General features: G+C 34.1%; 1 protein-coding gene across 29 annotated transcripts in view; it reads left to right on the top strand.

The window, feature by feature from the left end:
• Positions 1-17,364, top strand: part of RIMS2 (regulating synaptic membrane exocytosis 2) — a 444,895-nt gene that overhangs the window by 215,916 nt on the left and 211,615 nt on the right. For 16 of the 29 annotated variants that reach the window (XM_066564675.1, XM_066564641.1, XM_066564623.1 and 13 more), the window contains 2 exons: positions 14,230-14,297; positions 15,980-16,099. In XM_066564675.1, coding sequence (XP_066420772.1) covers positions 14,230-14,297; positions 15,980-16,099 — 188 coding nt within the window. Of the gene's footprint in view, positions 1-14,229; positions 14,298-14,414; positions 14,624-15,979; positions 16,100-17,364 lie in introns of all 29 variants that reach the window. The other 13 variants (XM_066564735.1, XM_066564614.1, XM_066564744.1 and 10 more) reach the window with 1 other exon arrangement.

Here is a 17,364-nt window from a genome sequence, read left to right as displayed (position 1 = left end):
CTTCTCTTTCAATGATCCTCATTTCTGTAATGTTAGCAGAAAGCAAAATAAAAAAATCCCCATTAACACTTACTTAAAAGGGCTATATCTATATAAAACAAAGCCAAGTATTTTCCTAAGCCAGAAGAAATATACTAGTCCATAAATACAATGCGAGAAATGCCGGCCAAATTCTTTTTCACATCTGTGTTTGGAATGCAATCTGACAACATTCTGGGTGATGTCAAATATGGACTGAGAACAGTATTTTGATGTTAGTAAATACAGCATAATACTTGCTGAGGTATAATTAATGCTATTATAATATTGACGTTAGCAGTATCTGAATTGAGTAAAAAAGTATGTGTGTATACTCCCAAGCATCATAGTTGTGATCACATTTATTTATTTATTCTTTTATTTTATTTATACATAGACTAAGTTAATTTACATTAGCTTTGTGTGAAATAGCTGAACTAGGTGAATTTTTAATGTAATTTCTTTCTCTTTTCCAAGTTATCATTCTAGAATGTGACTTAACTCAAAAGCAAACAAGAACTGTAAAGAAGAGCTTTTAAAAAAAGTTACTGGTGCAAAAAAATTAAGGTTACTCTTGAAAACTAAATTCACAGTGTGCCAAAAAAAGATTCTACATATCAGCCAGATGAATCTAAACTCTGGGTATTTACCTTTGAGAAGGTATTTGCTCCTTTGTGCACAGAATCAGAGCCCATTTCTCATTACTTCCCTTGAACAACATTGTTGTGTTTTAGAATCACATATGAATTAAAAAATGTAAGTAAGTAGATTGCATGGTCAGCTATATTTTGCTTCCTGAAATATTTCATTTGTACCAATCTCTTTTTGCTTATTACCCCATGGTCCTTTTTCAGCATCTGCCTTTTTCACTGTAGGAAATGGATGGTATCTGGAAAAATGAGACATACTTATTCTTTTAATTCTTATTAAGAGAGTCTGAATTATTTTAATGGTCCAATCTTTTAATGGTCCTTTGCAGAACACTCATCACAGTAGTGTTTCAATGGCTTGCATTTATTCCTTTATTTCCATAAGTGGAAGAAAGCTTTATTATCTTGGTTTTATGGACTGGAAATCAATGGATCACTGTCAGAACCCAGCTTAGCATTCAAATCCCTTGTATTTTGAGTCCTTTGCTCATTACTCTTTTGTGAAGAACTGAAGATCCACATTTCAGCTAACTATTTTTATAATTATTAGATTTCAGTTGGGATTGCTTGCTAAAATCTGGGTTCTGTTAAGGCACAAAGCTTTTAAACAAAGCAAAAGATCAATTTTTTTCCCTCATTCAGTTCACTTCCCTCTAACTGCCAAACTTGCTCCTTTCACTTTCTGCATGACAGTCTTCCTTCTTCTGGGTCTTGTAAAATTTGCAAAAATCAAAATCTCTAAATTCTTAAACTGTGATATGTATTTCACTCTCTTCTATTAGCATTTGTTCATTCCTGTGCATCAACTTCATAACCCTTTTTCCGCGTTCAAAGCTCTCCCAAATTTGCTCTTTTTATGATTAATCTCTTCTAGCAGATTAAGTAACTAGGGCATTGTACAAGGCCAGGGCTGTACAGGGAACAGAGCCTGAAGTCTTCAGTGGGGAACGTCTGCCTTTGTTACACAGTGTTTGAGGAAGGACAACTCCACTGGTGCCTCCTTGTGCTGTCTGCCCACTCATCCTCCTGATGGGTGCCTTTAAACCAGGGAAAGAACTGCAGTCCTGACATCCACCATGCCCCATTTGCTGGTTACACAACAGCTCTAGAGTGTTTGTTGCTGGAGTAGACAGCTTCCATGGAAGCTAAAAAGTGCATGAATCTTGCAGAGTCAACTATTTTATTATGCCTGTCTTAGATGACAGGGCTCCCATTCCTGAGTGTACCCAAGCTGTCAGGACGAGGTCAGTGGTCATGTAGGTCTTCTGTTACACTGTGGATTGGTAACTCATAAGCTATGGCTTACTCTAAGGTGTCACCTGGAATGCTTCCCTGTCATGTTCAGGGACACAAAAGAATGAAGTATGAAAGCAGCAGCTGCCAGTGAGAAGACTATAGCATTGTACTGGTTTGATGCAGGTTGAGACAAGTAGCTGAGTAAAATTGTATCCAAAATTGTCTTGCTCTAGGATTGCACAAATCTCCTACTAAGTTCTTGGGGTGTGCAGTAGCTGAAATGAAAGACAAAGTGCCGTGAAGTTTTACTTGCCCCCTATTAATACACTTTAATACTTGGAAATATATGAAGTTGGGAAATAGGATTTTTTTTATTGTAAAATTTTGTTGCTTCTGACTTTACTTGAAGAAATACAAATTCCTTATTATATTTTCCTTATAAAAGAAAGGATGTTGCAAAACAAGCAAAGAAGAAAGTTCCAAGAAACATCTTAATAACACAGTCATTTATGAAGTTGAATGTTGGAACTAGATAATCTTCCCATCCAAATAATTCTATGATTCTATGAAATGTAGATTCTATGAAATGCCATTTTTTATGGCATAAGATCTCATTTGAAATCAACAATAAAAAAGAAAAGATGCTGACTTGTGGCAGAGAAGCAGTCAAAATCTGTAACTGTTTACATTGAGATGAGTAGTTTGCCAAAGTTGTTATTCCCAAAGCATATCATACTTTCCAGTTCTTTATCAGATTTGACAGAATATGATCTAAAAAAAAAAAAAGGAAAAGCAGAACAGCAATGTCACCCTAAAAAGTCATTTAGTTGTGTTGTATACAGTGTATAGCTGTGAGCATAGCCAATTCTACATTTGCAAAGACCTGTGGTATCTCCTTATTTCAACAAATTCGAGAAAGGGAATTACAAATCATAGTCCGTTATAAAATGTAAAATAATAAATGTTAATGGTGTCACTATTTGTACATTTTCAGTATTACCAATCAAAATTTCATTTGAGTAAAATTTTATTTTCTTTTGATAGATATGAATAGTCCAAATTTACTTGCATGATAATAAGCAGCAACAGAAAGATACTGACAGCTAAAATTATTTCTAATCACTATAAAATAAGTAAAATATTATCACCGACTTTTAAAAAATGTCAGATTTAGGTAATACCATAGTCTAATCATAATAAATTTATTATAGCTTATTCATGCTCTGCATTTTTATAAAACCTTCACTGTGACAAGACTGCAGTTCTTCCAGTACAGTGAGGATGCTCTATGCAATTTCGTCTGCGCTGAGCAGACAGAGGCAGAAAAATGTTTTGGAACTCCAAGAAAAATTTGCTGAGCAGTCTTCCAAGGGTCTAATGGAGGCATTTCCAAGTGTTCACTGCCAGATTTAAATCAGGGGAATGATCCTTTTGTTGTTTAACAGTCAGATGGCCATAGCTGGTAAGGTCATTGTGTTGACACCTGTTCCAGCTGTGTGTGCCACATCTGAGTGTTATATTCATTCATATTAAGAACGTATAATGAAAAGAGGCAGCCTCTTTAAATTAAAATTAAAAAAAATACCAAAATCCTCCAATCAATCAAAAATGTTTACATGTAATTTTCATATTTCTTTCTATGTTTCCTTGTTAAGGACTTTCAGCTTCATACTGCATAGAGATAAATAAGTAGTTCATGAGTGAAGTGCATAAGACTTTGGACAAATTATGGAGATAACATGATGCCTTTTCTGTTAGTCTTCTTTAGGCAGTAGCAGGTTAGTTTGCTAGCAGTTTATCTGAAAATGAAATTGAACTGGACAGTCACCAGGCAAATGTAAAACTTTGGTCTGAAGAGTTCTGTTAATCTGGATAAATTATATTGTCAAGTAAGATGCGTACCTAAGAAAATAAGCAAATGAAGCAAGGGAGAGGATGGCTTGAAACTGGCTGAACTACAAGTGTCTTACTCAACTCTGTCTGAAGTCAGCTGAAGCCTTTTGAAGTATATTGCTTTGTTGTCCTAAATACATTTGTAACTAGAATAAGTTACTGACCTCCCTTTAAGCAGTAGCCTCTGTGTTTACATCACAATTATGCACCTTCTATTTTGTGATGTAGCTCTTCTACCTGGAGAAGGCTGGTCCACCCTCTGCTACCCAATGTGATTCCTTCTGAAAACCTCTGTATGACCCAGACAAATTACATTGTCTGAAGAACTGCTTTGAATAATCAGAGCCTCCATAGTGCAGGGTCTGGTCCAATTTATGAGGCAGAATTCCCTGATGGTTTTGCATCTGATGATGCATCTGAAAACCCTGATGGTTTCCTTCTCTTATCACAAATTTCCAGAAATTTAAACATGAACAAGTAGAGGATGTGAGGGAATTTTCCTTCAAAAGTAGTGGAAAATACTGACCTTTTACTTAAACTCGTTCTGGAAATATTTAGCCTCAGGAGATATATTTTTGGGTAATTGTGATCATAGAAAAACAAGAGACTGAGATTAAATCCCTTATGTAACTTTTATTACAGCTTCAGCTACCATAAAGGCTATAATTATGAGTATAGTTCTTGTTGACTGTTGAAAGGTCCCTGAGCAATGTGCTTCTTTATGTATTCAGAGAAATGAAATAATTGCAGAGCTAACATCCCCTATTCTTCTGTGGACACTTCTTCCATTGTTCTATAGTCTTCTGAAATAATGAAGTCAGTGCAAATTACAATGAAAAAATACACCTTTTTTCATTAGGATTCTAAATTAATTTAAAATGCAAATTGCATCTGTATCTCTCTATTTATTACTTTAACAATCTTACCCTTAAATCTCCACAACATTTTTTAAACCATTTTGGTTTTCTTTGAAATACAGTCTTAGGGAATTTCTGTTTGAAGGAGGTTTCCATCCAGCTTGTATACATAGACATGAGCAGTCTTGGATAAATGTTGGGAATATGATTTTTTTCCCTGTTTTTTTTAATCATATAATAAAATTTACTGCTTATTTTGTGAGTAGATTTGTGTAAATTCTTGCCATTTTCTAAGAATAGGTATAATAGAGCAGGGAAAAGGCAGAACTAAAATCCGAGAAAATATAAAAAAAATTTCAAGCCCCATACTTCTCATGTTTGGCACTGAAAGTTGTTTGGAACATTTCAAAGTGTTTGATGGTACATCTGTATGTCAGCAGCTCATTTTAAGAGGTTAATTGTAGCATCTTGCTCATTTCATTATGCAGACAGTCCAGAAAGAACAATTCCTTGAATTTAACCCTGACTCTATTCTCACAGCACCAGAGCTCTCAGGAGACAGATAATTCTGCGTTTAGATTATGTTCAGTAACTGATGAAAGGGGTCATTAACTGAAAAAACAATGATATGAACTAGTTCCTTATTTAGGTTACACCTTTCTTTCTGGGCACAGAAGATCCATTGTGAGGATGGGGACTTTACCACAATATTATGAAATATTATACGTAAATACATTTGTATAGGGACTAAATAAATGCTTCATGGCAAGCTAAGTCTTGTACCACCCTTACCTACTGAATATTTAATTTTTCAACCTGCCCTTCCTCTTAGTGTAATGTGTATGGGAATTTTCTGGCATGTATGTATAAACGTGTGTACATGAGCAAAATAACCTTCATTGTGCTTTAGTGTCTTAAAAAACAACCACCATCATTGCTATTTTATTTTTGCACATCTGTTCTTTAAGCTGTAACCCAGGTGTAACAGATCATTGCTCTAAACTAATTTGATTATACAGTATCACACTGTCAAGCCTATGCACAGAAGGTATGAAACTAAGTAAGACAGTTGGATATGATTTTTACTTCTGGGATCTACTGGAGTTTCATTTTCAGATTTCTCTTCATCTTTAAAGGGGTAATTAATTTCCTTCAAAGAAGATGGTTTGACAAAAATAACATGTAAGCAAGCTCAAAACAAAAGGTGTTTTTACATATACCAAATTACTTTCTTAATCATGACTGCTAAAAGGGAGATCAATAATTAATGATCCAATTACTAGTTTACAAAGGCTTTTATTGCAGTGTCAAGGTGATGAAAGAGCCTCCTGCACTGTTTTTATTTTTGCTTCCAGTACAACTAACTGAATCAGCAGATGCACTGCATATTTCTAGATCATTTATGGCATGTGTGCTGCCAGGGATGGATGATGCTTTGGACTTATACCTGCTATTAAGCTCTTGTGTCTTAAAGCAAACAATTTTAAAAGTAAAGTGAATGTATGTTGTGTCTCCTGCAGTTTAGTTTTGAGAAGCTAGCAGGTTAAAAATTATATTTGTTCAGACAACCAGAAAGTTATTTGTACTCCATGTGAGAAATGTTAGGTCAGGTTTAAAGAAAAAAAAACAAAACCAAAAAACTGCTATGACTTGTAAAAAAATGCTGTATTTCTTGTTATGCACAGTGTAAAAGGTGACATTTGCCACAGTAGTTTTACTTCCCTCTTGATTGTTAGGTAGAATTATGAGATTTGCCCATGTCTTTCTGCATAATGTAAACTGAGCGTTACAGACAAGAAAATTAATCAGTTTAACTACTGAATGATGATTTACTATTGAAATACTAGTTGTTCAAGTATGTAATACAGAGGATTGTTTTAAAGGTTATTTTTATTTCTATTCTGAAATGTGCATTTCCTCGTCAGTTATCAAGACATTTAGAGTGAATTTAGAGTGTTCTGTACCCACTGAGAGTTTGTAAGAAATAATGCTATGCTTAAAAACATGAACTGGACCTTTTTTGCATTAGTCCTTCCCTTCAGCTGTCCTTGTGGGATAACAACCATGTCCAAGGGTAAAAGTAAAAATGTATTTTCATCCCAAACAAAATCTAAGAACTGAACAGAAAAAGGCAGCAAGTACCTGGAACTTAGATAATGGTTTGATTATTTTAGAAAACTGTTTCACCTTAAAAATGTAAAAGTTTTTATATTTTTAATTTATTATTAATTGTTGTTGATGATGAATTTTTCTATTATATAAAAATAATTATATAGGTTATTTTTATATTGTTTATCTCTTACTGAAAAATCACAAAATAAGTAATTCTTAATATCACTTTTTGGTAGCAAGATGTCAGTGATCTTGACTGGAAGTAGTGGAGAGAAAGGAAAAAGATGTGATCAATGAAAGAACTGGGTTGTCCTCAGTCATGATATATGGGTGGCTGCTGTGCTGGTGATGGAAATTGATTCTAGATAATGATGTGCCTATGAAAGGAGCCATCTCTATGTTAGTAATGTCTCCTTTCATTAGGATTAACTCTACATGGGATAAAAGATAGGAAACTGTTATGAATAAATATATTTATGTTTCTTTAAACCTGAGCTAAGAAGACTTTTCTTCTTGACATGTTTACTATTTCAGCTTTACTTATGGTTGATAGTTCTCTTGATGAACTCTTAGCATGCCAGTTGTACTTATGACAGTACAGCTCTGTCATGAGTACAACTGGCATGCTAAGTCCATGTCCTTATTTGTGAATTTGATATTGTGCCTCATGAAGAATCCATTACTTTGCTGTTTTTCTTGGTCTCCTGTTGTCTTAATTTTGCAAATTTGAAGCTTACTTATTAATTAAGATATACTGATTCAAAGTAGCTTGGGGTTATTTTCTGTAGTAATTAGTGTTGGCATCAAAGCAGTAAAGATTGAAAGTAAATAAGGACACAATATAGGGGAGGGTTTTTTTTTTTGTTGGTTTCTTTTTTCTTTTGTTAATAAGTATTAGAAGAAACTATGCATATAGAAAACATTATTATAGGCTCCCTGTCAACATATGTCCATTACTAAAAGGAATGAAAATGCACCTGGTTATACACTGCCTCTCAAAGGTAGAGAGCTTATTTCTGTCCAAATAGAAATAGGGTCACATTTAGGATTCAGTTCATGTGAATTAAATCCTATGGCCTTGAGACTTGGAGATGCCAGGCAGCCTTGTTGGAGCTACTCTGACAGTAATTTTGGCACAGTCACAACTTCAGGATGTAGAAAGAGTGTATATCTGCAGAAAGCTGGGTATAGGGTAAGCCAGCACGAAGTGAATTGCATAAGCAAATAGGTCTACTAATGCTAAATAGAGTTTTCATCAAGCTACTTATTTCTTCAGTTTAACTAAGCCTTCTTCAGTGAGTGTATATAAAATGGTAATGAAAAGTCTAATGGAAGTAGGTACTGAGAGCACACAAAACCCCAAACCTGTTTCCTAAATTTTGCAGCTGTTTCTCACAAATTTTCAAAGTGTTCCAATTATGAACTGTCTTCACTTCCAGGGGGCTATAAGGCTTGTTTCCAACTGGCTTGTCAGGTTTTACTATTGCCTTCCTGTTGGCAGCAAAACAGTTGAATTTGCCTGGACTGGTTTCAAAGTCTGAGGACAGAATTTCTTGTGCATGTGTGGTTTGGTTCCCAGTTGTGCAGCAGTTCCAACACATCAAAGAAACGTTGGATTCTGTGCTTCCTTAGCAGTTGTCAAGATGGCTCTATTTTCTGAATCAGGATTTCAGTGATTCAGGAAATACAGGGGTTTTCCTCACCTTCTAGACACCAAATAATTCCTCTGTGCATTATATCCAAGAACTTGTTGACTTTCAGCAGACTAGTCTGTGAAAAAGGTTGGGCTCATTGGGAACACCTAAATAGGCTATCTGGTTTTAGCTGATGAGAACATTTTCACAGTATTATACAGCTCTAAGATGCTGAAACAAGAGCCAGATATGAGATTCTTTAATAGGATTATTCTCCCCTGCATTGTTTCCTCTTTATATGAGTCCCTCATTCAGATGTAGGCAAGCTGGTATTGCTGATACTGGTTGCAGGCCTGAGATGGTGAAGAACTTGTGATCAAGCTGGCAGTTGCAACCCTAAGGTGAAAGGATGCATGGTTATAGCACACAATTAGGGAAGATGTATGAGGTCAGCCCAGGAATACATATGTGTTCTTTGTGGATGTGAATAGGGAAGAAAAATAAGTATTTTAAAAATAATAATGAAATAGTAATAAATTGCATTTGATTACTTACCACTGGGCATGATCCAAAAATACTGTCTTATTGAAATTTTTCAATGTGTGTTTTCCTTTGCATTCTGCCAAAAGAACTTCCTTTTTTTCAGGTACAGGTTCTAAATTTCTTGACAGCAGAAGGAAGAAGGGAAAAAGTGAAAATACTATAAGTAGGGTCAAAAGCATAATTTGAAATAAGGATCTTCCTAAGATAAAGTCTTAAAGATAATCAAGCAAGAGAGAAACCCATAGGATATTATACTTAATTAGTTTTAGTTTTCCCTGATCTTATTAGAGTAGCAGGGAATATATAACAAAGGTGTGCAAACCTGAAAAGTTTGAATCCTAATTAGAAAACAAATTGGCTGTGGTAGACTGCAACCACAGTATAAAATATCTGGCTGTCTCCCATAACTAAACTGTACCTGTCCATTTTCTTGTTGATTAAGTTTGTGTACTGAATCATATGATAGAGGTCATGGTGTGGCATACAGTGTCACTCTTCAGGTGTCATATGAGAGACATAATTTTAAGTGTATAAGGTCATCCAGCTTGTGTCCTGAGCTGTGACCAAGTATATTTGCCATGCTGATATGCTTTCTTTCAATTTATTCCAAGGAAAAACATTTATCAAAATATGTTTGATGAACAGACTGAGCATAATTTTTTTTAGAATATGTAATTTTGAAGAAAGCAATTTAAATCCTTCTAGCAAAACAGAATTTAAAAAAATACTTCCAGTAAATATTCTTCTATTAATAGTGATCCTAAGTGTCAGTTTCAGAAAGAGAAGGAGAACAAAATAGACCTGCTGAAACCCTTTCACCTTTACATTAGGTAATCTTTACATCAAGAGTAATATCTTTTCTGTTAAGCAGTTCTTGTAGTAGTTGAAAGCAGGGCTACATAGTTTTTGAGGGTAAACCAGGTTCTTCAAGTAAAATCTCTTAGTAAGATCTTCCCCTGAACGGTATCCCTTAAAACAAAAACAAAAATAAAAAAGAAATTCAGGATATTACTAAGTTCTCCATGACTAGCCCATGAGGTCCAGAGACATTTCTTTGCTAGCAGTGTCTCTATTCAATAGTTGTATGGTGTCAATGTCATCATTCTTGCCACAGGGGTATGCACTGTTACCTGCTCCCACATCCCTCAGACTTTTGTCTCACCTGCCTTGTGGAATGTGGCACTCTGCTATTCACTAATGGAGATTTATACAATTTTCACCTAATTGCTGTATTTCTCTGTATTTCACTTATTAAAAGTCAAAATATACTTCATATCCTTTACCTAAAGAACAGCTTCTCTTTTTTTCCTTTGGTAGGATCAGATCCTTCAGACCTTTTCCTAGGCTGTTCCATGTTGAAAGTTGACAAATCCAGAGAAATAATAGTTTTCCAAGAAGAAATGTTGAAATGCATGGTAGGAATTTTCAAAGCCTGCTGCAAGCCCTGCAGGAAGGTGCTTCTTTTTTAATCAGCACTCAGACTTCATCAGTGACTGTGTTGGAAAATATTTCTGTGCTTTACAGTCAGCTGTGTGACAGGCAGCTTTACGTTTGCTCCTGCACCAAAAGCTACAATGTCCCTGAAATGTCCAGAGCTGACAAAGCAATTGTTTAAGCACTCATATAATCACCTCCAGGCAGTTCTATCTGTGTTGTAGCTCCTCTTTGGAGTCACCCACTGTGTGGCAGCCTGGATGGATAGTATTGCAAACACAGAAAGTAACCTGCTTAAATGGAAGTTCTTAATAGCTGTATTCACTTTTTACTTCACTCCAGAGACCTTCTGGTACAAGGTTGCACTGGGAGCTGAGCAGTTAGGAGATGTATGTTAGATACAAATTCCTTAATGCTTTATAAAAAAATACTCAATTATGGTATTTCTGTGTGGGAAAGTCATTATAGTAAACAAAAACCAGAAACTGACCAAAATTCTTTTAAAATATACTCTAAAATTCTAAGTTCCCATTGCTACAGGAAGGTCCTATTGCTGGGGGGTCCTGAATGTAGAAGAAAAACATATTTCCCTCTGCCTGTTTGGCTTTGTAAAGAGAAAATAAGAAAAGCACACCGAATACCAGTAAGGTTGCAAAGGCTTCAACTTAACCTTGATTCTGCAGAAGGGCAAGGTTACTGATGTTGTGGTTCTCCCAACCTGATTAGTCCATGGAAGCTTTCCATATACACATAGAACTCACTGACATTAATAAGAGCAGACCTCACATATGTCCTTTCCTATATCCAGCTGTACTCCTGAACTCAAAAAGCATCTGAATATTGTTATAATGGCATAAACTCGGACTGTATCTTCCTTAGTAATATATTAGGTCCCTTTTCCATGAATCATGATTTTGATATTATATGCTTTTTAATTTATCAATGAAGTGACATTTTTTCTTGTGTAATTTCTGCTGCATACCCTAAATGTATATATTCTCAATAATAAAGTATTTTCTATAGTGGATGATTAATTTCTAAGAGAGCAGCAAATGTATTTTCTGGTATTCAGAGTTACAACTATGGTGTCTATGTTACAAAAGATCATGTTTTAACTTTTATTTCTTTTTTTTTTGTTTATATACTTATAGTTTTTTTCTTGTATGTAAGGACCTATGTGCTTTACATATATTACTTTAAATTTTACAAGATTTCGAAAATCATTTCCCTTCTCAAGATTTTAATATTTCTAGAACTTCCATTGAAAAACTGATGTCCAGTGACTTTATCAAGCTATTAGTTTTACTTCAAAAAGTTATAGGTATACTAAGCCATACATGTCTGTCATAGAAATGTAATACACTACAGGGCTTCCAGACAATCATCCTTTTCTTAACTTGCATAGTATTTATGTCTGTTATTTAGATCAATTAATACAGTATTAAGGGCAAAATCTATAAGATCTACAATAGCTTTACAACTTCTAATTTATATGATAATTTTTAGAAACAGGTAACTGCATATTTTACACAGATAAAACCAAAACAGTATTTGCATGGAGTTTAATTTTTCATTTTATAAATGCCAATTATTTAGTATTTACTGTGAGACGCAACTACAATAAAAAAAGCCTTCTACATCTAGTTTGAAAAGAGGAAGAGAAAATGGTAGAGCAAGAAGAGAGAGTGCTTTTATCAGGTAACAGGCTCAGTTTTGCAGGTGTTCCTCTGTGCAGCTTTAGCTCCAGGGCTTATCATTTGATGAAGAGTAACTATTTCTGCAAAATGACTGAATCTAATCTTGGACACATACTGTTTGTGGATGCACCATACAGTAATAAAAGGGTAACAGGACATGGAATAAGCAGAAACCAGCTATACCAGCAGACGAGCCTGGGACCAATGCTTAAAGGCCCCAGGGAATTTGTAAAACAGGCAATATGTAAGCTGGAACTCTTGCTATCCTCTGGATATCTCTAAATGTATATTTGTGAGTATGGGCTGGATCTTCATGAGCTCACTGATGATTTCACTCAGTACTCCTTGAAGCAATGTCTGGAGGCAAAAGTAGCACTGGAAATTCCATTGCAGAAGTAGCTTTAGCAAAATATTACTAGCTTTCAAAACAGTATTTCTTTCCCCTTTGGCAAGATAACCACACTTTTATCTGTAACACAGGCAAGATGTTAACATTCATGGCAAAGCAGTTTTGGTAAAAATTTCCCATTTTTAAATGCTATCTTCCTTTCAAGAGTCAAGAAACGTAGTTAATAGATTTACAGCCTATTTATTATTTAGAAAATATGAATTATTTGATGCCTCAAAATAATTCTATGAAGTTACTTTAACATTGTTTTTATGAAATAAAAGGCTATTTAATATGCTACAAGATTTCTGCAATGTGTAAGGGACTAAGTTCAAAGTATCTTTTTGAAAACAAAGCCTTTGTATTTTGAATATGTCCTTCTTTAAAATGAAAACGAGACTTGATTTTTTTTTTCCATACAGCATATGCAAGACTCTATTTTCAGAGGCAACAATTGAAAAATTGTATTTCTCATTGTACATATACAATATACTAAGTTGGACTTGATGAGCTCAAAGGGCTTTTCCAACCTAGTTAATTCTGTGATACCTCTCCAAGGAGAATGTTTTACTTTACTAAAGCCTCTTTTGTTTTTTGTAGTTTTATGGGGCTGTATCTTCACATCCTTTCTGTAAAGTTTTCTAGACAAGTGTTAAGACATTGCTAAGACTTGTTAGTTACATTTCACCACCCTACTGATGTAGTTCCGGAGGAATAGGCTGAGAGATGTTGAAGCAGGATCTGAAGTAACAGAAAGAGAAAAATGTTTTTTGAGGTCTGTATTAAGGCACCCTGAACTAATTTGCTTTAGTTTGGTCAAATTTGATAGAAAATTAGACATTTGTTTCCTGCACATAGTAATATAAAAATATTATGCAACATTCAGTAACAAAATATTTTTCATATTACATGTAGTAACAATGGTGAGAGAAAAAAGAGAGATAAACATAATAGTGCAGAATGTGTGGGCATAATTTACAGTTTAAAGTACCTACATAAAAGAGAATGTTTTATTAAAATACATGAGTCATTCCCCAATTCTTTGGACAGCAGCATTAATTTAGATCTCTTCTTAAACTGTTTTTCAAACTTTTCTTTCTACTGTGCGTCTGCCATGGAGGTTAAATTCTGACTCTATAAAATATTTGTTCTGTCAAAACCTTAAACACTCCCTTTTGTGGGGTACCTGCACTTACTAGAATTCATCCTAATATTTGACCAGTAGACAAAGCAAAGTTAATATGCTTTTTATTCTCAATATAGTTTCTAGATTTTTATTTTCATTTAACCTTCCTTAACATCATCTACTGCAAAATGAATGCAGTGTGCCATTGTTTAAATTATTTTATTGATGTGGTTAGAATAAATACTAATTTGTGTTAGAAAAGCAAAGAAATATGTTCCTTAAGACATTCTGTATTAAAATGCTTTCCCTTCTGGATATTCTATTAGAAATACACTTTGCCTTTTAATTTTATAATTTTGTAGGGACAGTTAATAAATCTGGCGCAAGGATGCTTTGCTCTGTACATAATTCTTTGCACACATCAACACACACAAATGTATCTCCTTCCTCACTGTTTTTCATATTCCATGTACTCTGTTGTTGAAGCCTTAACTTTTTCTTGGAAGCCCTTTGCAAGTCCTCCTGGCAGAGGTTATGAATCAGATAGGATAATCAGAAGTCTTTACAATTTTACTGTATCTTTGTTTGTCCTTCTTTCACCTTTCCTTTACTGCACTATCTTGTCTGTCTGATTCTCGCAGGAGACATGGATTACAACTGGTTGGACCATACATCTTGGCATAGCAGTGAGGCATCCCCAATGTCTTTGGTGAGACATGTGGAGCCTTACCATTTAGTTGCCTTTGTCATTTTACATTTCCTTGGTTTTATTTACACCTTTGCATGTTTTCTTTTTTTGTATCCTTTTTTTATCCCACACCTATAGGGGACAGTCAAAGGGGAAAAAGAAAAACTAGTGAGCAGGCAGTTTTGTCGGATTCTAACACCTTATCCGAGAGGCAAAAGAAAATGGTGTGCTTTGGTGGCCACTCCTTGGAAGAGGACTTGGAATGGTCTGAGCCTCAGATAAAAGACTCTGGGGTAGATACGTGTAGTAGCACCACTCTAAACGAGGAACATAGCCATAGTGAGAAGGTACTGAGATTATGGAGCCTGCATTTTAACCTGCTCATTTGGTCTTTGTTTGCTCTCTGTCACTCATTAAAATAGTGCATAAAATAAAAGATAGGGTGTTTCTAGAGGCAATATAGCATTTCTTAAGGTGCAGAAAAGAAAAACAAATGAAAAGTCTTTGCATGCTTGCAGCTTTTACTGTTTGGCAGCCTAAGAAAAAAAATTGAGAGGCATAAAGGAATGTTGTTCTTATGGTTGCAAATTAGCATATCTTGATATTACCTTCAAGAACAAAGTAATTAACAATAAGGATTCTACCAATTGGCTTATTTGATTTACTATTTCCAAACTCCTGGGGCTGAAATTAAATTAATAGTTTAAACCCCAGGTGAAAAAGGGAGAAAATTGGGTCTCTCTGCACAGAAAAGTTGTTTTTCTTTTTTCCCTTTCACTGTCATAGTTGTTCATTTGTTTTGTTGCCATGTAATTTTTTGTGCAGTACTGTGCCGAATTAAAGACTTTGCCATCTGCTTTGGTATTTTTTATTTTTGCTTTCTGTTTCGTGGAGATTATGATAAATCTTTTTAGAGTTATTAGTTGTAATGGAAGCAGATTTATCTGTGCCTGCTAATTTTGCATGAAATAGAGCATGAAATAATATTTTTCTGTGAGAAAGTACTATGATTACACAAAAGAAAATCTGAACAATTCATTAATTAGGCCAATAGACAAGTATAAGTGTGCCCTGTATAGTAATGGAATAATAATGCTCACTGAAACTGTGCTTCATGTGTGAATTAATTATTCCAAGAAAGAAACAGAATATTAAAATTAATTAATGAATATACCTTTTACCAGTATTTTTAAATTTGAATGTACTACTACTGAGAGAAAGTAAAACACTAAAAATATTTGTTGGTCTTGAATAAAAATTGAAATGTTTGAAGTTGTGGAAAAATAAGATATTTCTAATATCAAACTTTCAGTTTGAGTTAAACTTCTTTTCCAGTATTATTCTTATACTAGACTTTTAGCAAAGTTTTTCTCAATACTCAGGTGTAAATCTCATTGTGTGTAGATAACTATGAGTATTTGTCTATATCTGTCAAATCAAGATTGAAAGATCATTCTAGATGTTTACAAATTTGATTTAGTAAAATAGATAATGGTATTAAATATTAGATATCCATTTTGATGAATGATATGTCCAAATAAATATTTTCCAGCACAATTTTCTGTCATTTTTTATATTAAATTTTGGTGTAATCATAATACTTTCATAGCATTTTTAAAATATATCAGCAAATGAAAAGTATTACTGAAATATTTTTCATTAAAATGCTATTCACTGTATTTTCCATTAACACCATATGATAGCATCCAGTAACTTGGCAACCATCCAAAGATGGAGATCGTCTCATCGGTCGGATTTTGTTAAATAAGCGGCTGAAAGATGGAAGTGTGCCTAGAGATTCAGGAGCAATGCTTGGATTGAAGGTTGGTCACGAGCAATTTTGAAACTAACAACTCTCTCAGTTAAACTAGCTACTTTTATAATTAAAGTATTCTCATACTATATAGTGCATGCATACCAATATTGATAATGCCTTATCATTCTCAAAATTACAATATAGACATAATATATTAATTTACCTAGAGTAATTTTGTAGGGTCCTTGGCAGAATTAAAAAACTGTGTCTTTCTGAAAGACTAGACATGTTTTCAGATGTTTTCTGAGGACGTCTTCTTAGCAAAGTGCAAAGTGCACCTTTGCTAGGAAAGCCAAGTCCTGTCTGTCTTGTTCAGTACGGAGCATTGCACCATGGTATAACTTCTATTTCCCAAGAAAGAGAAGAAAAATGAAAAAAAATTATCTCTCTTGAAGACCTGGGGGCCATCTGTGAGTTAATGACATTTCAGTCCAGATCAGAGTATGCCAATGGAACTTCCTCTTTGAATTTTTCTCTCCTCTGATTGCTGGATTTGCCTCATTTTAAAAACAAAAAATGGAAAATAGTTTAATATTTTTGGTTTTTATCACAAAATGTACTCTTTTTTATGTGTTAACATCTTTTTCATGATGCAGTGCTCTTTAAATACATTATTAATTATTTCTATTTCTATTTCTCATATATTAATCTCAATTTTGTGTGATACTATTATTTGCAGTCCCAGAAATGTTAGTACAAGAATGAGAAGAAACTATAAACAGTGAAAGAAACAGACATGTTTTTATTTTGATTCCATATCATTGCTGTGAGAAATTATTAAGGAGTTTAAATTTTCTGTTCTCCTTTAGCATGACTCTTACTTCACCTCAGGTATACAGATTATGTTATTGTCACACCCTGTGAGTAAGGATTAAATCAGTGTGGTTATGTATTACATATGTTAACATGTTTTGGAAAGATTTAAAATTTTTATTTAATTAATATATAATTTTATTTGAAGTCAATGGAGAAGCCAGTTGAACATCAAGTTTTAAATGTTTATTTTTGTCTTGTCAGAAAATGCAAGAGAAAAGATTAACAGTGCCATTAGGAAGCACTTTTTGTTTAAAAATCTATGTTAAAATTTCTCAAATCTCATATTATGAAGATGAACTCTTCAGTGAGATTCATTAATAGTTCAGACTCAAGAGTAACTACTTTTTAATCTCAATAGACATCTGGAAAGAGTGATTTCCAACAGTTATCCCTGACCTGAATTTTCAAGTATTTACATATTGAAAGTAAACTAAACTGGATTTAGTATTACAAATT

Source organism: Molothrus aeneus, chromosome 1 (genome assembly GCF_037042795.1).
Source record: "Molothrus aeneus isolate 106 chromosome 1, BPBGC_Maene_1.0, whole genome shotgun sequence".
NCBI classification, from domain to species: Eukaryota; Metazoa; Chordata; class Aves; order Passeriformes; family Icteridae; genus Molothrus; species Molothrus aeneus.
The sequence above is the reverse complement of the archived record's forward strand: the minus strand, read 5'-3'. Positions and strand labels throughout refer to the sequence as shown.